General features: G+C 43.5%; 1 protein-coding gene across 9 annotated transcripts in view; it reads right to left on the bottom strand.

The window, feature by feature from the left end:
- The window catches only part of KIAA1109 (KIAA1109 ortholog), a 307,652-nt gene that overhangs the window by 241,228 nt on the left and 40,674 nt on the right, over positions 1–25,750 (bottom strand). For all 9 annotated transcript variants that reach the window (XM_040418406.1, XM_040418409.1, XM_040418408.1 and 6 more), the window contains exons 6-10: positions 13,071–13,257; positions 10,111–10,192; positions 5,904–6,097; positions 2,343–2,422; positions 864–1,014 (exon numbers count right to left, since the gene is read on the bottom strand). In XM_040418406.1, the coding sequence (XP_040274340.1) occupies positions 864–1,014; positions 2,343–2,422; positions 5,904–6,097; positions 10,111–10,192; positions 13,071–13,257 (694 nt within the window). The remainder of the gene's footprint in view (positions 1–863; positions 1,015–2,342; positions 2,423–5,903; positions 6,098–10,110; positions 10,193–13,070; positions 13,258–25,750) is intronic.

Raw genomic sequence — 25,750 nt, 5'->3', positions numbered from 1 at the left:
GCATCATCGAAAAAAGGTGCAAAAATTATTTACATAACCAAATGCAAAAAGAAGTTATCACTTTCAAAACTGCATAAACTAAAAAAAAATTGAAAATGCACCTGGTCAGAAAGGGGGCTAAATGGCCTTGTCTTGAACTGGTCAAACAGTTGTAGGAAAGTAGATTTTTTTGCATGCAGGTTTGACAGTAGGGGTTTCTGACATCAATAGTAGCACATAAGCTCAGCCTCAGTACAGTAGACCTCAACAGGATGTTGCATTTTTAATGGAAGCACATTCACTATAATCCATATGTACCATATAAGACGCCCCCCCCCCCCCAAAGTGGGGGGAAAAGGTTAGTACATCATACGGGAGGATACTAAGGAGCGCTTCCATTATGTATAGGAGGGGACCGGGCTATAGCCGCCCGCTGTGCTGTGACTGCGCACAGCATGAGGACGCCATCATGCTGTAACCTCACGCTGTGCGCGTCGGCTTACAGCACAGCGCGCAGCAGGCTGAACTAGAAAACTGTAGATGTGAGGAGCAGTGGTAGTGTCCGGAGCAGAAGAGATATGTTTATTGTTTTTGTCTGCTCTGAGGTCTGCTTGGGGGGCCTGATCTGAGGTCTGATTGGGGGTCTTTTGAACATTGTGGCTCTGAGGTGAGGTCTGATTAATATCAGGGATCTGGTTGGAGCTCTAAGCTGAGGTCTGATGAAAAATATTTTTTTATTATTTTCCTCCTCTAAGACCTAGGTGCGTCTTATGGACAGCAGGTATGTCTTATAGGGGAAAAATACAGTAAATTAATGCACATAATAAAAACACTACCCAAATAACATTACTTCGGTTCCATATGTCGGAAACTAGATTTCATACCTCTGCCTATCTGCCCATGGTCCGTAATTAAAATCTGTTCCCTTTCCACAGACAATGTCTAGACCCCAACAAGGCGGCAAATCCTGCAGTTTTGAATCTTCTGTGTTGCTTTCCTCTTCAACATTTTCTCCAGAATCTTCTGGGACAAGTCCTTTAAAAAATAAATAAAAAATAATCAATAAATAACACGTTGGCAATTACAAATTAATATTAATATTACAGAAAGGAAACACTCAGAGCTAGCACTGCTCCTTTTATGCCCCAAAACTGCCTTTGGTTACAACCCCACTAACATCGCACACAATCTATAAGACTAAGGGTCCTTTCAGATATCCGTAGTGTATTGCGGATCCGCAATACACCCGGCCGGCACCCCCATAGAACTGCCTATTCTTGTCCGCAATTGCGGACAAGAATAGGACATGTTCTATTTTTTTCCAGAGCCGCGGAACGGAAGATTGTGGGCGCGCTCCGGAAATGCGGATGCGGACAGCCTTTAATATAACTGCCTATTCTTGTCCGCAAAGCGCGGAGAAGAATAGGACATGTTATTATTTTTTTGGCGGGAGCACGGAGTGCTGTCCGCATCTTTTGCAGCCCCATTGAAGTGAATGGATCCGCATCCAAGCCGCCAAAACTGCGGCTCGGATGCGGACCAAAACAACTGCCATGTGCATGAGGCCTAATACTGAAATTGGGTAAATATCTGACTCCTACCCTGTTTACCCTTACACTTTTTTCCAAGCCATTAGCAGCTTCTGGTGTGATCTCTGGTCCTTCACAAGGGAATTTCAATAGCTAAATTGTTGCAGATTTAAGCAAAACGGCTGCTGGTTGCGCTACTCCACTATGCAGCACCTGGACGGAAACTCAATAGAATACATTAGCTATTTTAACTGGAGTAGGGTAATGGACTTGCACCTTGTGAGAGCCTTGCTGAAGCACAGCCCTACCTGGATGGATTTGGAAGCCACCTGCCTCCCTATTACGGGCATGGCCTGATTTCTAGATATTTTACTAATTACATGACAGCAGGTATGACCTCTGGCTCCATACTACATTATAACTGCATTAACCCATTCAACACTACTTGGACTGTCTGGTGATTTTATTAGGACTGATGGTAGTAATATTTATACTGCTACCCCTCATTTTATATTACTCTATGCATGTTTTTTTACATGCGCTTCCCTCACCAGTATGTGATAACCATCATTCTAATGTTGTTTTGCCATTTCTATCTCTAATCAACAAGCTCATAAAAGAGCTTAATAAAAGACCAAGACGAAGTGACACAGCATATATCAAATGCATCACGATTTGCAAAGGCTAAGGTGAACCAAGTAGAAAGAACCATAGACATCAGTGGAACACATTGGATCTGACAGAGAAAAATGACATCCAGCCCTTGTAATGAATTAACCATGGAGCTAATTACTTCAGTTAGCCAGCTATTTCCATCCACATGCTACTGATTACCTGGCTCATCCATGTAGTAGTAGATGTCAACATCATTAGACTGCATGACCACAAACCCTTCTCCCATGAGTCTAGGAGGCCTTGTAAGATAAAACAAGATGAACGTCAAAAGCGGTTACCAGATATTGTAGCAGCACTAAAGACAACACATATTTAGCAATCAATATATTCAAAAGACAAAGCCTAAAATTAAAAAGGGTTTGTCCAGCACATTTGGAACACTAATCTCCAGAATGAAAATGTGTCCAGCACCAGCAAAGCGCTGCAAGGGAGAGGAGTCCGATGAGGCTCGCTGTCCACTCCCTCCCCCACCAGTTTCTTTCCGATGCACAACAGGAAAGAAACCTGTCACTCATTCTCCGGAGGCTGGGACGGAGGGGAAAGCAGGCCTCATCGGACTCCCTCTCAGCACTGGAATGTGGTGTAGGGCTCATCACTCAGTACTCTAAAAGTAGTACTGACGGCCAGCAATCAAGTGACAGAAGGCTGAAATCAGCGGGTCTCCCCTCAATCAGAGCAGCATAGTAGAGGTGACAGGTTCCCTTTAAAGGCTAAAGTTATTAGAAAGTTCACATTAACTACTATTTTTCTATTGTTCCAACGTATAGAAGATGAAAACTGAAAGAAGGAACTTTGCAAACCATTTTAGGTAAAGGGGTTGTCCAACCCCCAAAGCAATTTTAGTCATGGTCCGACGGTGCTCAGGCTACAAAATCAAAGCCGCTTACATAGTCACCAAAGCTCCATTCCAGCGATGTGGGTCCCATCATCACTGCTTTCCTGATGACTAAAAGTGTGCAGTCCTGTCCGTCCTCATGCCCCCCTTCAAGCCATGACTGGAAGCAGCAAGGATGGTGAATAGGTAACTGGCTCTGTTATGTAAGCCTGAGCACTGTTGGAGCCATAACTAAACCTGCTGTGAGGGGGAGGGGGAAGACAACCCCTTTAAAAATCTTACCATTTTGTATATACTGTTCCTGTTCAAAACTGTATGTTCCCATGGAAACAGACAACAAACAAACCCTGTGTAGTCTGACCCTGCAATTACATTGCCTTTCCGCGATCCTCTAATTCTTATTTGCATACATTTGGGAAGTCCGCAAAGCTGCAAAAAATAACTAAAAAAATACTATCTTTTAAAAGAATATTTGTTCTTAGGAAAAAAAGAGGTGGCTTTGTGACCTTCATTTACTAAACTTACCTGGGCAACATTAAATCAGCATAATGAAAATATAGCACAAAAAGAGAAATTTAAAGGATTGCAGAGGGAATTATCGGGAATTAACGAACAGCTTTCGAGCTGTCTTACATATAGACCTTTTTCTACGCCTGAAACAGGAGTAGAAAATGGTAAATGAGATGGGCCTGCCGAAACGTCCCTTCCCCGCCCCTGCCACACCCACTTTTTTTTTTTAGACCTAGCGTAAGCGGGGAGAAGTCGCAGAATGCAACAAAACCGTTGTGCCGCAATCTGTGCCTGAAATATGCCTAATATAGGCGTATTTCAGCATCATAAATGATCCCCTAACTGTTCCCAATATACTGCCTGATCATGAGCTGAGGTGATAGCTGCATCAATCATGCAGCAATCATCTGTTCTGTATGGGGATGAGTGATCGTTACTGTGATCACTCGTCCCTATACAGATTCATTGTTTCTGGGCAGAAGATCCCTGCTTAAAGAGGACCTTTCACCACTCCTGACATGCCTGTTTTAATAGCTTCATGCATTCCCCGTGTAATAACAATTCTGAAGCATCTATTTTTATGTCTCTATGTTGTGCCGTTTCTTTATTATTCCTGCTAGAAGTTATGAATGAATTGCTAGCAGTCTGCAGTAAGGGTACAGGGGGGTGGTAACAAGTTGGGGTGTGTACCTGCACAGACTGAATCTATCCAATCAGTGCTGCCATTTTCAGACTTTGCAGGTACACGCCCCCAACTGGTTACCTCCCCTCTGTACCCTTACTGAAGGCTAATAGCAATTATTCATAACTTCTAGTAGAAATAATAAAGGGATGGCACAACATAGAGCCATAAGAATAGATGTTCCAGAATTGTTATTACATGGGGAATGCATGAAGCTATTAAAACAGGCATGTCAGCAGAGGTTAAAGAGTTCTGAAATGTATTGTATAACACTGACAGCATTATGTCAGTGTTATACAATATATTCCAGTAGTCTAAGGGTTACACAGCATCAAAAATCAATATAATGCCTTGCGATCCTTTCGGGGCTATGTAGGTCAGGACGGGAGCTTCCGTAGACACACGCTGCGAGTTCATGGTATTGAACTCACTCGTGTGAAACCAGCCTAAAGGCGCCACCGAACAACCGATAAATTCATGCGGTGAAAGCATTGTTGTTGCGACACCCAAATCTTGTCTGTTTAAAGAGGACCTTTCACCACTCCTGACATGTCTGTTTTAATAGCTACATGCATTCCCCCTGTGATAACAATTCTGGAGCATCTGTTCTTATGGCTCTATGTTGTGCCGTTCCTTTATCATTTGTACCTGCACAGTCTGAAAATGGCAGCACTGATTGGATAGAGTGAGTCTGTGCAGGGACACCCCCAACCCCCCTCTGTACCCTTACTGAAGGCTAATAGCAATTATTCATAGCTTCTAGTAGAAATAATAAAGGAATGGCACAAGATACAGACACGCGCGGTGAGTCCATGGTATTGAACTCGCTCATGTGAAACCAGCCTTATGCAGGGTAATTATTGGGAAACAGTGTTGGTATGAAAAAAGTGAATCGATTTGTATGAATCAAATTTATTTTAAAAAAAATCAGACTTCTTGAGCAGAGCAGGGGCTGGCCTGCTGCTCAACAGACTCCTCCCTTCCCCTTTATTGACAGGGCTGGACATCCCACGTGGACCTGTTAATCTCATGCCTGCGCCTTTGCTCACAGTAGTTGCACAAGCATAGACACTCTGAAGCTGGTACATGAGCAGCGCAGATACTGACTATGCATGCGCTGCTCATGTCTCGGTACACCTGGAAGTGTGCACCTGTCTATCAAGAGTGAAGCGGGAGTCTCTTGAGCAGCGGGAGAAGCACCTCGTTGCTCAAGAAGTCTGATTTCTAAACAAATTTGATATGTACAAAACTGATTTGCTTATCTCTAGTTCTGGATAATACATATACCTGTATTTTATCAGAAAAATGCTCCATCTGTAGTTACATCAAACTGTGAGGAATATTACAAGTTAACTCTTGTTTTCTCCAGAGTCCTGTTAAGACCTACTTTGAAAAATTGCATCTCTTTTTTTCTAGTGCCCTAAATTTCCGCTTTATTTCTCTTCTTTTTTTGGCACATTCCAGGATTCTTAAGCGGTGAGGGACAACAGAGTTCATTATAAAATTAAAAAGGCAACATGCTAATGATTGACAGCGAGCCTATTTTTAAAATGTGTTTCATTAGGGCATGAGAGCTCTTCCAGGAACGCATTAGGCACGCTTTTTGTAGCCTTACACCATGCACAACTGATTAAAGCACAAAATCGGCTGAAACTTTGTGTGCTGGTTTATAAACACATAAGCACAGACTTACTCATCGTTCTGAAGCCCCACATATCTCGGACTCGGCACTAGCATCACTCTGACATTCTCCAATTTGCCTTTCAGGATGTGCATGAACTGGTCCAGGTGACTTGAGGGTGGCTTAGTTGTGTAAGTAAGGAATGCGTCATCAAAATTTACACACACAGTTTGAGGCTGATAATGATTTCCAAAGGCCAACCTCCCCTACGATCAAAGTTAAGGTTAGATTAATGTTTTACATGTCTTTAAGAAATAAAACAAGAATATTATTATCACTATGTAAATTCACTAATGTTTGCATCAACACCTTAAACAGAAGTGAAATTACACTTAACATGGTTATTTCAACGTTCCACAACAATGCATGCTGTATATTGTGGAATAGACTACTGCACGCAGATAATAGGGGGGGTGCTGACTGCACGATGACTAGCGATATGTCACCAATGTCTCATATGATGCAACCCCTTTAAGGTGGGTAAAACTTACAGGAGAATTTTACTACTGATGGCCTAACCTCAGGAATGCAAGCGCTGCATCCTCTTCACTACACCATGCCTCGTCTCCCCTGCTGTGGTGGCGTAGTGTACAAGTGACTACGTGACACTAGTGTACAAGTACTCGCTCCATTCAAGTTACTTCTGAGACAACAGGCAGTGTAATGAACAGGAAGCCGCGCTTGCATGGAGCGCCGCCTCCTCTTCAAACAGCTGAACGGCAGGGGGTGCCAGGTGTTGCACCCCCGCTGAGCAGATATTCATGACCTATCCTGACTACAGGTAATCTATATAAATGGCAGGACAACATTCGGAGGGGGGGGGGGGGGGCAGTCCCGATTTTCCCAATTTGCATGTAATTTGTACAGGCAGGTCTTTAGCAATGCTTTTGTAGCCTTTTACACCCTCATACATCCCTTACTTTTCTCCCACCACTGTAATCAGCGTGCTCAATAAAAAGACATGAACAGTACAGTACAGACAACTTGTCCCTTTAATGAATTTAGATATTTTTCACATTTTGCATAAATGAAAAAGCAATATATGCTATCACAAAATGATGCTGCTGTGAGAAGACCTGGGACACGGCACATTTGGTGATAACATGAAACCCCTTTAATATGACAATTACAGTTAGACAGAAAACAGAACTGTAAAACTTGAGGTCTAAATACAATCATAAGGCTGGGTTCACACCTGAGCGTATTGGGTATGCGCATTTTACAGGCGTTTTTGAGGCGGATTTTGGGGCGTTTTTGTATTTAGGAAACGCTCATAATACGCACGTTTGTGTGATTGACAACAGAGGCATCCAATGAAAAACTGTGGAGGACAGTGTTATGGGGGACCTGTGGATGACGCTGTTATGTGGAGGATCTGTGGAGGACGCTGTTATGGGGGATCTGTGGAGGACACTGTTATGGGGGATCTGTGGAGGACACCGTTATGGGGGATCTGTGGAGGACACTGTTATGGGGGATCTGTGGAGGACACTGTTATGGGGGATCTGTGGAGGACACTGTTATGGGGGATCTGTGGAGGACACTGTTATGGGGGATCTGTGGAGGACACTGTTATGGGGGATCTGTGGAGGACACCGTTATGGGGGATCTGTGGAGGACACCGTTATGGGGGATCTGTGGAGGACAGTGTTATGGGGGAACTGTGGAGGACAGTGTTATGGGGGATCTGTGGAGGACACTGTTATGGGGGACCTGTGGAGGACACTGTTATGGGGGATCTGTGGAGGACACCGTTATGGGGGATCTGTGGAGGACACCGTTATGGGGGATCTGTGGAGGACACCGTTATGGGGGATCTGTGGAGGACAGTGTTATGGGGGAACTGTGGAGGACAGTGTTATGGGGCATCTGTGGAGGACACTGTTATGGGGGACCTGTGGAGGACACTGTTATGGGGGACCTGTGGAGGACACTGTTATGGGGGATCTGTGGAGGACAGTGTTATGGGGGATCTGTGGAGGACAGTGTTATGGGGGATCTGTGGAGGACAGTGTTATGGGGGATCTGTGGAGGACAGTGTTATGGGGGATCTGTGGAGGACAGTGTTATGGGGGATCTGTGGAGGACAGTGTTATGGGGGATCTGTGGAGGACGCTGTTATGGGGTGGATCTGTGGATGGCACTGTTATAGGGGATGTGTGCTATGACACATAGGGCCATGAAGGGGGCCAGCATAAGACACACATATAGCATCTTATGCTGGTCCCCCTCATGGCCCTATGTGTCCCCTCATGTGTCCTAAACTGCGCACATAACTGGCTTTGTGTGTAAAGTATTTTACTGCTGTCTGAAACAATCTCTCTCCTATTGATAAAATGGCCAGCCTCTGTACTCACTTTCACTATGAATGCACTGCAGCGAGCGGCAGCGAACTGGCCGGCCGGCGCGTGACTGACGTCACTTAGTAACGCTCCTCCCACTTATTCAGGAAGCAGGAGCGTTACTAAGTGACGTCAGTCACGCGCCGGCCGGCCAGCTCGCTGCCGCTCGCTGCAGTGCATTCATAGTGAAAGTGAGTACAGTGGCTGGCCATTTTATCAATAGGAGAGAGCTTGTTTCAGACAGTAGTAAAATACTTTACACACAAAGCCAGTTATGTGCGCGGGGCCGCTTCATATATAATCGTGCGTACGTACGCGCGTTTTTAAATGAGCAAACAAGAAACGCCCATTGTCGCGCGTTCCCGCTGAAGTCTATGGGCGGGAACGCGCGACAATACGCCCCAAAGAAGCTCCTGTAAATCTCTAAAGCAAAAAAGATCTTTTATATATATTTTTTTCGTTTTCACACAACACATTCAGAGTCAATATGTTAATCATCAAAAAGTCAAAGAAGGTTTCTAATAAAAAAAAAGGCTGATCTGCCAGACATTCTTTTGCAAGTCTTTTAATCAAAAGGATTGCACTGGTGTTTCACACCTTTGAAGACTACTAACTGAACTTAAAGGGAACCTGTCATCACCGTTATGCTGCCCATACTAACGGCAGCATAAAGTAGAGACAGGTGAGTTGATTTCAACGGTCTGTCGTTTAAAAGTTAAAAGTAAGTAGTTGCTAAGAACCAACATCACAATCATTGCAGACTGGACCTGGAAAAGAGTCACGGCCACCTGAGAAGAGTCATGGTTATTCATAAATTCCTGCTCTCCCGCCCATCTGCTGATGACTGACAGTCTTCTACCTAGTTTTCTCCCTTTCTCTCTAGGAGAAAACTGTCAGTCATCCGCAGATGGGCGGGAGAGCAGGAGATTATGAATAACCAGGACTCTTCTCAAGGTCTGAGCTGCAACAATTATGATCCTGGTTCTTGGCAAGCACTTACTTTTAGCTCATGTGTGACACACCGCTGAAATCAACATTTCTGTCACTATTTTATGCTGCCCTCAGTGAGGTCAGCATAAAGTTGATGACAGGTTCCCTTTAAAACAAGCCACAGCTCAAAACAAGACTACTGCTTAAAGGGGTTGGCCACTTTCTGGTTACTATTGATCAATCTGCTTGTAAGATGACTGGCACTTACTAATATAGGCTGTTGATATTCATCACCATTTTCTATATTTCATATGGTAGGACCCTTTGTTGGCCAAGTATTTTGTGCAGTACACAGGGATGTCCTGTCCATAAAATGGCTGGTATGTCTCAATGGAGGAGGCCGAAGGATGTGACTGGTCACATGACCCTCCATCAGCAGTCATCTTATCGACAGGACCTCTATGAGGACAGCACAGAAAATTTGCCCAACAAGCGGACATGGCCTATGAAATATGGCAAACGAAACAGAATATTAAAGGCTTTATTAGTAAGTGTCATAAAGTCAACTTACATATACACTGTTCAACAGTAGCCAGAAAGTGACCAACCCCTTTAAGAACAGAAACATCAGTACTAACGGAATAAACCAAAGTTTTCTTTGCCAAGGCCTCCAACCTGAATTTTGCCGATTCACATGTGGATGGGACTTTGAATAGCCTACAACATCTGAACAACTATACTAATATAAAAATAAAAAGACTGGAAATATAAATTCCTGGGTTGACTTCTTGCCTTGTAATTTATGATTTCTCCTTATCGCCTATATGGGATACAGATGTTGGCTTATATTAAACTTTTAGGAATTTCAGATAAAAGTTTTGTGGGGTTTGTTGATGCAATATCTTGAGGCAAACTATAGCTGCTTTTCTTTGGTTCATTGTACTTACGGTGCTGATATTCACTTTAATCACTGGTATGAGAGACCTCCAAGATGAGGACGGTTCTGGGGATTCTATTTTGACCTTTCCACTTAAACACAAAAGTAAAACAAAGAACAACAACAAATTAAATGTAGAAATGGCAAGAATAATGGAGCACAAAAAAAGAAAGAACATTTTTATAAATATCCAATTTAAACTTGTTAATTTATCTCCAAACCTCTAAAGCCCACATGCAGCCCCTAAAGCAGTTTTCTGCATCCTGCAATGCTTTAAGGGAGGGCGCATTATTAACTAATGAGCACTTTCATTACTCACTGCCCCTGGAACTCTTCAGTGGGTGCCAGCGCTACCCTTTGTCCAGACAGGCACTAAGACACAGTGCTGAGCTGCAGAAAAGCCAGAGTTGTGCCGGTGCCCAGAGGAGTAGAGTTTTTTTTTTTTTTTTGTTCTGAAGTCTGCATTTAGGGGACAGAGTGGTAGGGAGGGGTTATGGAGTCCGCAGCTGTCCGATTTGGGGGTCTGATCGGAGTTTTGCATAAAATGTGCTAATTTAAGGTCTGTATAAATTTAGGGTCTGATCTGGGGGTCTGTATAAATTTGGGGGCTGATTTGGGTTTAAAGAGGACCTTTCACCAGAATAAAACATCTAAACTAACTATACAGCCATGTAGAGCGGCGCCCAGGGATCCCCCTGCACTTACTGTTATCCCCGGGCGCCGCTCCGTTCTCCCGTTTATAGCCTCCGGTATCTTCATAGTTAGGCTCCACCCAGGGGAACCTGACGGCGTCTCTTTCTCCTATGCTGTAGCGCTGGCCAATCGCAGCGCTCAGCTCATAGCCTGAGAAATTTTTTTGGCCAGCGCTACAGCATAGGAGAAAGAGATGCCGTCAGGATCCCCTGGGTGGAGCCTAACTATGAAGATACCGGAGGCTATAAACGGGAGAACGGAGCGGCGCCCGGGGATAACAGTAAGTGTAGGGGGATCCCTGGGCGCCGGGGATAACATGGCTGTATAGTTAGTTTACATGTTTTATTCTGTTGAAAGGTCCTCTTTAAATCTTGGGTCCATATGAATTTGAAGTCTGATCTAGGGTCTATAAATTTGCGGTCTGATCTGGGATATGTATGAATTTGGGGGCTGATTTGGGGTGTAATCTGGGGTTTGTATAAATTTGGGGTTTAATGTGGGGACTATGCATTTTTGGGCTGAAGTGAGGTCTGTATGTATTAGGCGGTAATTTGGGGTTTAATCAGTGGGCTGTATATATTTGTGGGCTGATGTGGGGTCTGTGTGGATTTGGTGGCTGATTTGGGGTATAATATGGGGCCCATATGAATTTGATGTCTGATCTGTGGTTTGTATAAATTTAAGGGCTGATCTAGGGACTGTATGAATTTAGGGGCAGATCTAGGGACTGTATGAATTTAGGGTCTGATTTGCAGTGTAATCTGAGGTCTGTATAAATTTGGGGTTGATCTGGGGTCAGTATAAATTTGGAGGCTGATACAGGGTTTATTATGGGGGTCTATGAATTGGTAGGCTAATCTGGGTCTATATTAATTTTAGGGTCTGCCATGTGTATACATTTTAAGGTTTGCAATCTGTATTAATTTTGAGTTATGCAATCTGTATTCATTTTGGGGTCTCATCTAGGGTCTGCATAAGAAGTTGTCATCTAGCCATGTAAAATTTATTTCTGAAAACTGATTAGAATGGCACAAAAAGTAATAATACCTCTCTAATCCCCTTGTTGACTACAAGGGGGGAGTTCTTGGCATCATCCCAGGAGTGGCTGGCTGATGTGAAGCTCAGAGGCAATGAGTGTGACACACATGTACTGTATCAAATCTGAAATATGGGCGGCCCGTCAACTGGAAATTTTTTCTAAGTGTCGCCTATATGTCCAGCTGAGTTTCAGACATCTGCTCTAGACTCATATTCTCAATACAAAGGGCTTTTTTTGTAAAATACTTTGTTCTATTTTAATAAAAGTTCCCCAGAACATATTTTAAAAAGCAAAGTTCTTATTCCTCCTTCTCAAACCTAAAATATTACTCGCTTTTTACACAATTGCACCATATAAAACCAAAGCTGTATCATCTAAAAGACAAAGTTTAAGGCTAGGGCTTCACAGCAAAACAGTCACTTGAGATTACCAGTAAAACAACTCATGGACAACTGAAATTTTTCCCTATTGACAAAAAAAGGTGAGGCAATCTAGAAAATTGGCGAGGCTTACAAGGTTCCTTGCAAGTTGTGCTGTGTCACGGGACTGACATAGTTTTACTGTAGTTCACTGACAACTCTGTGTTGCTGTGGAGCCACAGCCTAAGGAATAGGAAGAGCAGATATATGAATATTCTGTGATTGTATTGAAATATATATATTATTATTTTTTACAACAAATGGGTGGATGGTTTTCTGTATATAATTTTTGAAGTTAGTCTATGAATTCTACTTCCTGTCCTGGCTCTTTAACTTCCTCCCTTGTTTGGACGTTTATTCACTGCTGCCAGAGACGGAAGGGGAATAAGTGATCGAATCAGAGCAACACATTTTATTCAATGCAATGCTCTTCTGTTGCTACCATTACCTAGTCCTATCAAGAGAACAATACAGTAATTAGTCTAATTCTACTAATCTACTATTATACTAACAGATAACACTGTTCCCTTGCAGCTGCAATAAACTAACAGTGGATTACCTATCTGTATATGAGTTTTATTTCTCTGTGTTGACTGCTTCAATAGGACAATATTTTGTATTTCATTTTCAATGGCATAATACTGTCAAAAGAAAAAGAAAAACAGCCAAAAATTCTTTAAAAAATAGTTCTCTTTACATAGGGTTTTAAAATGACCCCTTTCTGATGGAAGTCTCCCTTTCAATTGCACGTTGAATTAATTTAGACCACTGGACAGATCTATAGGCATTTTATTATTATAATTTGACATTTCAAAATACCTTTCAAGTACAGATTGTGCTTTTTGCTTTCCATTCTCGCGAACCTTGTCATCTTCCTTCCTGGGAGGAAATATTGTCGGGTCTAAGCCAAATACATCCTGGAGGTGTCCATACAAATGAGACCGATTGTAAACATGGAACTCAAAATCATTCACTGTGATGTACAGCCTGGTCTCTGCTTTGGGATCTAAGAAGATAAAATGTGTGATGATTTTTTGTCATAGGTAATCAAGGACTTTTCATGAATAATGTACATTGCCAAAAATATTAAACCTGGAAAAAGAACATTAAAGCCTGAAAAGGGAGATTTTCTGTAAATTAATCATTTCCGAATCCGCACACTCTATTAGTGATGATACAGACCTGGTTACAGGCAAAATGCTCATTTATTGTTGATCACAAGTGCAAACATAAAAACCAATGCTACTACTAGTGGCCGCTGCATACTAAAAAGCCAGCATATGCACTGGATGGAATGTGGGTAAAAATGCTAAAAATAAATAAATAAATTCCAGTACGTATGGATGCACCTTTATTTAGGTTTCACACTGCCGGTACGGGCTTCTGGCAGGCTGTTCCGGCATGGAATGTTAGGAATCGGCAGGACAAAAACCCAGCGGATTCTCTGCACATTTGCCGGGTTTCAGCCGGATCTCTGCCGAACTCTCCACTGATGAAGAAACTGGTTGTTTCGAAACGCGTTTGGCGTGGAAACATATCCTGTAAGAACTACCAAGCTTTATACAGTTGATGGAATTCGTTTGAAGAAATTTTCCCAGCTGGAGCGGCAATACAGCCGAAATTAACGTTGCAAACTATCGTGAGACTGGTGCATGAAAATCGACCAGCTGAACAGTGATCGCAGTCTGCTCCCCCGCCACCACTGACAAGTGAAACTGCTGTACACTGGCGGAGAGGAGGTTAGCTTTTGAAATATACTAACACACAGACATAGAGGTGAGTCTACTATACCGTTGATGCGGGACGCCGCACAGGAAGATATCGGTACGTAAGTAGTTATACTCCCTCTCGAATTTATCTATTTACATATAGGCTGGCTATTTGATTTATATGGGATTTATCCAGAAGGAATTCCTCTGATGGCTGTTTAGCCCTGCATTTACCGCAAGGATCTCTATGATACATACCAGAGACATTGTGCCACAATATACCACTATTGAACTCTCTGACCATTAATCAGAGACATTGCAATATATTTCACCAGTACTGGACTTTACTGACTGTTTGGATGTTTCAAGCAACTAAATCCTCATACTGTTGCAAGTCTCAGTCCTTATATTGCCATAATGTTGCAAGTCTCTGTACATACATTGCGATTTGTATTGATAAGCGACACTAGGATTTTTTTATGTTTTATAGTTTATTGTAATATATTTTTTATATATATTTTTATTGACTCTATAAATAAATTGCTTTCTGCCTAGTCCATAGTTTGCGTGCCCACCCACAATTCTTATTGTTTATGACATGTAATTTAAACCTCAAGTTTCTATAGTTCATAGACTTATTGCAAGTGCTCCAACAGCATACCTTCTACTGTTTATGCTGAGCAACTTTTTTTTTCAATTTTAATTTACCATTTGTAATTGGGCATTTTCAGCGCATTTCAATGCTTTAATATACCCGTTATTGAAAGCATTGTATTACTAAAAGTTACTGTTCAGTTACAGCAAATGCATTTTACTGCAATAAGGCCATTATACCTCTGTTAATGAATGTGTTTTACTGCAAAAACTGCATTAGTATACCCCGTTTTAGTGATCGTGTTGTATTACTTTAAAGGAAATCTGTCACCAGCCGCCTCCTGATGCAACTGTTTGCATAACCACATAGCTGTGGTTCACCTGATTAAAAAAAAACGGGAAAGGACCCTTCTCTATTGGATTTGTTCATATTTTTCTTTTGTCGATCTGAGGCTCCGTTCCCAAGTTTTCTGCATATAAGGCCTCATGCACACGAACGGTTTTTTTCACGGTCCGCAAAAACGGGGTCCGTAGGTCCGTGATCCGTGACCGTTTTTTCGTCCGTGGGTCTTCCTTGATTTTTGGAGGATCCACGGACATGAAAAAAAAGTCGTTTTGGTGTCAGCCTGGCCGTGCGGAGCCAAACGGATCCTGAATTACAATGCAAGTCAATGGGGACGGATCCGTTTGACGTTGACACAATATGGTGCCATTTCAAACGGATCCGTCCCCATTGACTTTCAATGTAAAGTCTGGAGTCCCTTTTATACCATCAGATCGGAGTTTTCTCCAATCCGATGATATATTTTAACTTGAAGCGTCCCCATCACCATGGGAACGCCTCTATGTTAGAATATACTGTGGGATATGAGTTAGATCGTGAAACCTCATTTCCGACAGTATATTCTAACACAGAGGCGTTCCCATGGTGATGGGGACGCTTCTAGTTAGAATATACTACAAACTGTGTACATGACTGCCCCCTGCTGCCTTGCAGCATCCGATCTCTTACAGGGGGCCGTGATCAGCACAATTAACCCCTTAGGTGCCGCACCTGAAGGGGTTAATTGTACTATCATATCCCCCTGTAAGAGATCAGGGCTGCCAGGCAGCAGGGGGCAGACCCCCCCCCCTCCCAGTTTGAATATCATTGGTGGCCAGTGCGGCCCCCCCCCCCCCTTTCTCCCTCTATTGTAATAAATCGTTGGTGGCACAGTGTGCGCCCCCCCCCTTCCTCCCTCTATTGTAATAATTCGTTGGTGGCACAGTGTGCGCCCCCCATCGGCCCCCCCTCCCTCTATAGCATTAACAACATTGGTGGCCAGTGTGCGGCCTCCCATCTCCCCCAACCAGGACTGTAGTAGCGTCCTGGTTGCCATGGTTACCGATCGGAGCCCCAGCGATTAAACTGGGACTCCGATCGGAACTCCGCTGCCACCAATGATGGGGGGGGGGGGGGGGGGGGGAGATAGGAGGGTCTGCCCCCTGCTGCCTGGCAGCCCTGATCTCTTACAGGGGGCCGTGATCAGCACAATTAACCCCTTCAGGTGCCGCACCTGAAGGGGTTAATTGTGCTGATCACGGCCCCCTGTAAGAGATCGGGTGCTGCCAGGCAGCAGGGGGCAGTCTTGTACACAGTTTGTAGTGTATTCTAACTAGAAGCGTCCCCATCACCATGGGAACGCTTCTGTGTTAGAATATACTGTCGGTTCTGAGTTTTCACGAAGTGAAAACTCAGCTTTGAAAAAGCTTTTATGCAGACGGATCTTCGGATCCGTCTGTATAAAACTAACCTACGGCCACGGATCACGGACACGGATGCCAATCTTGTGTGCATCCGTGTTCTTTCACGGACCCATTGACTTGAATGGGTCCGTGAACCGTTGGCCGTGAAAAAAATAGGACAGGTCATATTTTTTTCACGGCCAGGAAACACGGATCACGGATGCGGCTGCAAAACGGTGCATTTTCCGATTTTTCCATGGACCCATTGAAAGTCAATGGGTCCGCGAAAAAAAACGGAAAACGGCACAACGGCCACGGATGCACACAACCGTCGTGTGCATGAGGCCTAAAGAAAAAGTATAACTCGGGAACAGAGTCTCAGATCAACAAAAGAAAAACTGTGTTTTAATCAGGTGAACCACAGGCACGTGTCTATGCAAACAGTTAGACAAGCAGGTCACTGGTGACAGATTTCCTTTAAGATATTGTATGGTTACAAAAAAGCATTTTACTGCACTAACTTCATTAGGCTACTTTCACACCTGCGTTAGGTGCGGATCCGTCTGGTATCTGCACAGACGGATCCGCACCTATAATGCAAACGCTTAGATCCGTTCAGAACGGATCCGTTTGCATTACCATGAACATTATCATGATAATGCAAACGGATCCGTTTTGACTTTACATTGAAAGTCAATGGGAGACAAATCCGTTTGAAAATTGAGCCATACTGTGTCATCTTCAAACGGATCCGTCCCCATTGACTTACATTGTAAGTCTGGACGGATCCGTTTGCCTCCGCACGGCCAGGCGGACACCCGAACGCTGCAAGCTGCGTTCAGGGGTCCGCCTGCTGAGCGGAGCGGAGGACAAACGGTGCCAAACTGATGCATTCTGAGCGGATCCGCATCCACTCAGAATGCTAAAAGCCAAACAAGTGGAATGTTTATATCAAAATGTATCATTTATTATAAAATATAAATAATGGAGAGCAACAGGATGTAATACAGTACACGGAGAAGCACAGGGTAAGTAGATTCAAAGGAACCACCGTAGAACTGCGCAAGATAAGGCACAGTTCTTGCGCAATGTAAAGCACAAAATAGGTACGACCAATAAAGCAAAAGCTAAGACTCTGGGAAACCAGATGAATATCACATATATGGTCTCCCCAATAAGGGTATGGTACACAAGTACCACAGGCCAGATATAGTAACCCCAGAGTCGTAGCTAGCATACACGGTATGATGTAGATATCACAATCAGCCAAAAATTAGGACTGGACGGATCCCTTCGGGGCTGCTTGTGAGAGCCTTCAAACGGAACTCGCAAGCGGAGCCCCGAACGCTAGTGTGAAAGTAGCCTTAGTATACCCATTTTTGTGATTTTGGTATTACTTTAAGATACCATGTAGTTCTGGCAAAATAATTTTACTACAAAAACTTCATTAATAACATTGTAAATTGTCAATACCAGCATGCAGTGTGTTTGTAGAAAGTGAAGGACATTTAATTGTGCCTCTCTTTAAAATAAATTACAGAAAAAATACTGCAGTTTTGCTAGTGCTATTTAATTTTTAGTACAAGAAATACGCTCAGTGGCTCAGAGGTATTTACCACCCTGAATGCTGCTCCTAGGACATGGATCCATGGCATTATTATGATTTGTTATGCTGTGTGTTCCTGCCTGATCTCAACTCGAATTAGGCTACTTTCACACCGTTAGGTGCAGATCCGTCTGGTATCTACACGACGGATCAGCACCTATAATGCAAACGCTTGTATCCGTTCAGAACGGATCCGTTTGCATTACCATGAACAGAAAACAAACAAAAAAATATTTTTTTTTTACATTTTTTTTGTTCATGATAATGCAAACGGATCCGTTTTGACTTACACTGAAAGTCAATGGGAGGCGGATCAGTTTGCAATTGCACCATATTGTGTCAGTGAAAACGGATCCGTCCCCATTGACTTAGGCTACTTTCACACCTGCGTACTTAGGCTACTTTCACACCTGCGTTCAGGTGTCCGCTCGTGAGCTCCGTTTGAAGGGGCTCACGAGCGGCCCTGAACGCAGCCGTCCGGCCCTAATGCATTCTCAGTGGAGGCGGATCCACTGAGAATGCATCCGCCTGCCAGCGCTCAGCCTCCGCTCAGTGAGCGGACACCTGAATGCTGCTTGCAGCGTTCGGGTGTCCGCCTGGCCGTGCGGAGGCGAGCGGATCCGTCCAGACTTATAATGGAAGTCAATGGGGACGGATCCGCTTGAAGATGACACTATATGGCTCAATCTTCAAGCGGATCCGTCCCCCATTGACTTTCAATGTAAAGTCTGAACGGATCCGCTCAGGCTACTTTCACACTTAGAAATTTTTCTAAGTTATAATGCAGACGGATCCGTTCTGAACGGATGCAAACGTCTGGATTATAGAAGCGGACCCGCTCCGAACGCTAGTGTGAAAGTAGCCTAACATTGTAAGTCAGGACGGATCCGTTTGGCTCTGCATCGTCAGGCGGACATCAAAACGCTGCAAGCAGCGTTTTGGTGTCCGCCTCCAGAGCGGAATGGAGGCTGAACGGAGGCAAACTGATGCATTCTGAGCGGATCCTTATCCATTCAGAATGCATTGGGGCTAAACTGATCCGTTTTGGGCCGCTTGCGAGAGCCCTGAAACGGATCTCACAAGCGGACCCAAAAACGCCAGTGTGAAAGTAGCCTTATTTGTACTGACAACATTTGTACTGACAATACATTACAGTATTATAAATTATAGGAGATGCTTTCAGGATGGGAAATGACGCATGAAACGTATTTCCTGCACTGAATACGAGTGTGAAATTGGCCAAAAACAGCAAAAGAAATCTGGCAATGACTATACAAATAACATCCCTGAATAATAGCTGGAGAGCTTCTCCCTGCCAGCTTACAAAACAACACTTTCAGTGACCCTTTTACTCACACATGACTCTCTCACAGGCTTTCTGTATCCCCAGACAGAGAGAGTAAACTGCCCTGACTCTGTTAAGGGGTTGGCAACATTCTGGTTATTGTTGACCAATGTGTTGAGATGACTATATGGCACTTACTAATAGTCTTTATTCAAATTTTGTCTAAATTTACATGGCTAAGCAGTATAGGGCCTAATGTTCTCAGTGTCAGCCATTGATGCAAGCGAGTTAAACTGTCCCATTTGGTAGTCAATTCTGTGTGTCCTTGTGTGTAAGGGGCTGCATCGGAGCTCTGCCCAGCAGTTTTTACTACTTAATACGACATTAATATCTTGAAGGCGCTCTTGAAAGTGCAGCTATGCCAAAATAATGATATGCACTTCTCACCTATTCTATAGCAACATACTAAACCTGTCAGGTACTCACCTGGCTGCGCTCCTACGGCAAGTCCAGCTTCTCTTTGGTGGCCGTGGCAATAAGCAGTGCTGGTCAAGCTATCAGTGCGCAGGGATCAATTAGGCTTGGCGTCTCATGCGCCCTAGATTTTTGACCTTGGATTTGCCTTTTGACTTCGCCTCTGACTGCCAATTGAATTATTGACACATTTCTCCTGGTGCTGACCCTGTATTAGTCTCTCGTTCTAGTCCTGATGTTATTCTCTGGTTTAGGCCTCTTGCACACAACCGTATGCCCTCCGAGACATACGGTCCATGAGCGGGCTACATGTCCTGGAGCGGCACTGACTACCCCTTTTAGCTCCTGTGCACTTATACAAGTTAGGAACCGTAACCCAGCTGGGTGTTGCCATCTAGGGCGGATCATCCAAGTAGGCACAGACAGTGGCGTGTGTGGAGTTTAGAGCCATCCTGTACCCTACCTGACGTGACAACACTGTTATATAAATTTGAAGTCTATAAAACCGAGCGTATATATAGTTGCAAGAAAAAGTATGTGAACCCTTTAGAATGATATGGATTTCTGCACAAATTGGTCATAAAATGTGATCTGATCTTCATCTAAGTCACAACAATAGACAATCACAGTCTGCTTAAACTAATAACACACAAAGAATTAAATGTTACCATGTTTTTATTGAACACACCATGTAAACATTCACAGTGCAGGTGAAAAAAGTATGTGAACCCCTAGACTAATGACATCTCCAAGAGCTAATTGGAGTGAGGTGTCAGCCAACTGGAGTCCAATCAATGAGATTAGATTGGAGGTGTTGGTTACAGCTGCCCTGCCTTATAAAAAACACGAACCAGTTCTGGGTTTGCTCTTCACAAGAAGCATTGCCTGATGTGAATGATGCCTCGCACAAAAGAGCTCTCAGAAGACCTACGATTAAGAATTGTTGACTTGCATAAAGCTGGAAAGGGTTATAAAAGTATCTCCAAAAACCTTGCTGTTCATCAGTCCACGGTAAGACAAATTGTCTATAGATGGAGAAAGTTCAGCACTGCTGCTACTCTCCCTAGGAGTGGCCGTCCTGTAAACGGCCACTCCTGCAAGGGCAGAGAGCGGACTGCTCAATGAGGTGAAGAAGAATCCTAGAGTGTCAGCATATGCCAGAGACTTTTGTAAGTCTTTAGCTAACATCCCTGTTAGCGAATCTACGATACGTAAAACACTAAACAAGAATGAATTTCATGGGAGGATACCACAGAGGAAGCCACTGCTGTCTAAAAAAAACATTGCTGCACGTTTACAGTTTGCACACGAGCATCTGGATGTTCCACAGCAGTACTGGCAAAATATTCTGTGGACAGATGAAACCAAAGTTGAGTTGTTTGGAAAAAACATACAACACTATGGTGGAGAAAAAGAGGCACAGCACACCAACATTAAAACCTCATCCCAACTGTGAAGTATGGTGGTGGGGGCATCATGGTTTGGGGCTGCTTTGCTGCGTCAGGGCCTGGACAGATTGCTATCATTAAAGAAAAAATGAATTCCCAAGTTTATCAAGACATTTTGCAGGAGAACTTAAGGCCATCTGTCTACCAGCTGAAGCTCAACAGAAGATGGGTGTTGCAACAGGACAACGACCCAAAGCATAGAAGTAAATCAACAACAGAATGGCTTAAACAGAAGAAAATATGCCTTCTGGAGTGGCGCAGTCAGAGTCCTGACATCAACCCGATTGAGATGCTGTGGCATGACCTCAAGAAAGCGATTCACACCAGACATCCCAAGAATATTGCTGAACTGAAACAGTTGTGTAAAAAGGAATGGTCAAGAATTACTCCTGACCGTTGTGCACGTCTGATCTGCAACTACAGGAAATGTTTGGTTGAAGTTATTGCTGCCAAAGGAGGTTCAACCAGTTATTAAATCCAAGGGTTCACATACTTTTTCCACCTGCACTGTGAATGTTTACATGGTGTGTTCAATAAAAACATGGTAACATTTAATTCTTTGTGTGTTATTAGTTTAAGCAGACTGTGATTGTCTACTGTTGTGACTTAGATGAAAATCAGATCACATTTTATGACCAATTTGTACAGAAATCCATATCATTCCAAAGGGTTCACATACTTTTTCTTGCAACTGTGTATATATATATATATATATATATATATATATATAGTGGGGATTCGCTCTGGTAGTTAGTAATTCAAACTTCAGTGTTTATTCATACATGAAGCCAAAAACAAAACGTCACTTTTGCAGTGTTGGGGTTACTTCACACCCAATGGCAAGTTAATAAAACAAAAGTCACCTTAGTGGCATTTCTGCCTCAAAAAGTTCAAATACAGACTTTAGGCGGCCTGTTCCCCTGACACACGGGTCTCCGCTCTCCAGCCCAGCACAGGCCTCAGATCCCAGCACACAGACCTCCTGAGCTTCACTGTCAGACGGAGGTAATCCTCTCCACCTGGCAGTGCTGGCTGGTTTTTATGCCTGGCAAAACCCACCCTGGAACGTGGGGAGTAGTCACCCACCCAGCACTTTGACTACTCCCAGTAAGAGCCGCCCCGGATAAGCTATTGCAGCCATGCTAAGTACCAAATTGTGTCAAACAGCAACTGCTGACACATAAAAACCGGCTCTTACTTCACCGAGGCCAGGAACCACGATGATTCCTTGTACGTTCTTTATATTATATATATACATTGTATTTTTCGCCCCATAAGACGCTGTTTTTTCCCCCTAAAGTGAAAAAGTGTCCCTGCGTCTTATGGGGCGAATACTAATGCTCATTAGTACCGGAGGACTGGGAAGCGATGAAGGCTCTGTACTCGCCGCTTCCTGGTCCTCGGCTCTTGGCTGTGCTGTGGCTGCACACAGCGTGAGGGCGATCTGTGACCTCACGCTGTGCGAGTCGGGTCAAAGCACAGCTGCAGCAGGAAGAAAACAGAGCACGCTGGAGGTGAGGAGCGGCCGCATCCGGAGCAGGAGAGGTAAGTGTTTTTAGTTTGTTTTTATATTTGCTCTGAGGCATGGGGGCTCATAATGGGGGCTCAAAAATGGCACTTGGTCTTATAGATGGCATGAGGGCTCATAATGGGGGCTGATCTGAGGCATGGGGGGGGTCATATGAGGTCTTACTGGGGACTTAATAACATTGGGGTTCTGATCTGAGGTCTGATTGAGGGTCTTATTAATATTGGGGGTCTGTTTGGGGCTGTCAACTGAGGTCTGATTAACATTGTGGGTCTGATTGCTGGCCTGATCTGAGGTCTAATGAAAAATATTTTTTCTTATTGCCCTTCTCTAAAACCTAGGTGCGTCTTATTGGCCGTCGTGTCTTATAGGGCGAAAAATAAGTTACATTTATTCAGAGAAAACCAGTTAACACCCATCCTGCTCGGCTTGGCTGACGATTCTTGCCTTATACACAGACCAAGAGGGAGACTTATCAAATCAAGCCAAGCAGGGGTGGGGAGGGACGGGAATTATAAAGAACAGGTGAAACTTGAAAAATTTGAATATCGTGCAAAAGTTCATTTATTTCAGTAATGCAACTTAAAAGGTGAAACTAATATACAAAGAGAGATATTTCAAGCCTTTATTTGTTATAATTTGCATGATTATGGCTTACAGCTTATGAAAACACCAAATTCACAATCTCAGAAAATTAGAATATTACATGAAATCAATAAAAAAAGTATATTAAATAGACAAATTTAGGACCTCTGAAAAGTATAATCATGCATATGTACTCAGTACTTGGTTTAGGCCCCTTTTGCATCAATTACTGCGGAGTGGCATGCTGCTATCAGCCTATGGCACTGCTGAGGTGTTATGGAAGACCAGGATGCTTCAATAGCAGCCTTCAGCTCTTCTGCATTGTTCGGTCTCATGTCTCTCATCTTTCTCTTGGCAATGCCCCATAGATTCTCTATGGGGTTCAGGTCAGACGAGTTTGCTGGCCAATCAAGCACAGTAATCCCATGGTCATTGAACCAGGTTTTGGTACTTTTGGTAGTGTGGGCAGGTGCCAAGTCCTGCTGGAAAATGAAGTCACCATCTCCATAAAGCTCGTCTGCGGAAGGAAGCATGAAGTGCTCCAAAATCTCCTGGTAGGCGGCTGCGTTGACTCTGAACTTAATAATGCACAGTGGACCAACACCATCAGATGACATGGCTCCCCAAATCAACACAGACTGTGGAAACTTCACACTGGACTTCAAGCATCTTGCATTGTGTGCCTCTCCATTCTTCCTCCAGACTCTGGGTCCTTGGTTTCCAAATGAGATGCAAAAGCTGCTCTTATCAGAAAAGAGGACTTTGGACCACTGAGCAACAGACCAGTTCTTTTTTTCTTTAGCCCAGGTAAGACATTTCTGACGTTGTTTGTTGTTCAGGAGAGGATTGACAAGAGGAATATAACATTTGAAGCCTATGTCCAGGATCCGTCTGTGTGGTGGCTCTTGATGCACTCCAGCCTCAGTCCACTCCTTGTCAAAGTCCCCAACACTTTTGAATGGCTTTTTCCTGAAAATCCTCTCCAGGCTGCCGTCATCCCTGCTGCTTGTGCACCTTTTTCTTCCACACTTGTCCCTTCCACATAACTTTCTATTAATGTGCTTTGAGAACATCCAACTTCTTGCAATTACCTTTTGAGGCTTTCCCTCCTTATGGAGGGTGTCAATGATGGTTTTCTGCACAACTGTCAGGTCAGCAGTCTTTACCATGATTGTGATTCCTACTGACCCAGACTGAGAGACAATTTAAAGGCTCAGGTACCCTTTGCAGGAGTTATCGATTAATTAGCTGACTAGAGTGTGACACTTTGAGCCTAGAATATTGAACCTTTCCACAAAATTAGAATTTTCTGAAATTTGAATTTGGTGTTTTCATAAGCTGTAAGCCATAATCATCCAAATTATAACAAATAAAGGCTTGAAATATCTCGCTTTGCATGTAATGAGGCCATCTCATATACTGTATTAGTTTCACCTTTTAAGTTGCATTACTGAAATAAATGAACTTTTGCACGATATTCAAATTTTTGGAGTTTCACCTGTATATAGCAGCTCTCTGTCACGAGTGTTTAATGACAGTTCGGGGCATTAAACACTCGTAGTTCCTTTTAAAAGTGGTTTAGTCATTTCATCAGAGAAGCCAGAACAGGGCACACATTATTTCATCTTTAATTGAAACTCTATACTATGCGAGTTCCCACAGTACAGTGCAACGGGAAAGTAAAACACTTAATGAAGTAGATGAACAGAAAGTTGGGCTATTAATTAGGAGTATCTCCTCCAAGAGACTCTGATCAATTATACATGGGAAATTAAAGCAGACCACGGTCCACAAGGGACACTATCAAGCTACTGCTAACCAGAACACACTGAGTTTTTTTCTGTATGGTTTAATCCTCTTGGGTAGTCATTAGGTCTTATTAGGAGAGTAATCTTAAATTATGTAAGACAAACCAGGCAGTTTGCATTTAACTTGCAATCTTTAGTACTTAATAACATAAAACAAAATGCCTTGAGTTAAACACAAAACCACCGCTATTGGTCTGACATTAACCCACATTGGATAGATCCCTCCAAGACTGTTGGAACAAAAAAATTGATGGTATGGTGTGGTATATGGGGTACAAAGATAGTGGGGCCATTCTTCATCAATGGAAACCTCAAGGCCACTGGATATGCGAAATTGCTACATGATGATGTGTTTCCCTCTTTATGCACTGAAGCTGGCACGTTCCCTGAGTTTTTCCAGCAAGATGGTGCACCACCACATTATGGGTGTCAGGTCTGAGCATTCCTAGATGAACAGTTTCCTGGAAAGTGGATTGGTCGTCGTGGGCCAGTTGAATGGCCCCCAAGGTCTCCCGATCTGACACCCTTAGACTTTTATCTTTGTGGTCATCTGAAGGCAATTGTCTATGCTGTTAAGATACGAGATGTGCAGCACCTGAAACTACGGATACTGGAAGCCTGTGCTAGCATTTCTCCTGCGGTGTTGCTATCAGTGTGTGAAGAGTGGGAGAAGAGGGTTGCATTGACAATCCAACACAATGGGCAGCACATTGAACACATTTTATAAGTGGTCAGAA

Source organism: Bufo bufo, chromosome 2 (assembly GCF_905171765.1).
Source record: "Bufo bufo chromosome 2, aBufBuf1.1, whole genome shotgun sequence".
NCBI classification, from domain to species: domain Eukaryota; kingdom Metazoa; phylum Chordata; class Amphibia; order Anura; family Bufonidae; genus Bufo; species Bufo bufo.
The sequence above is the reverse complement of the archived record's forward strand: the minus strand, read 5'-3'. Positions and strand labels throughout refer to the sequence as shown.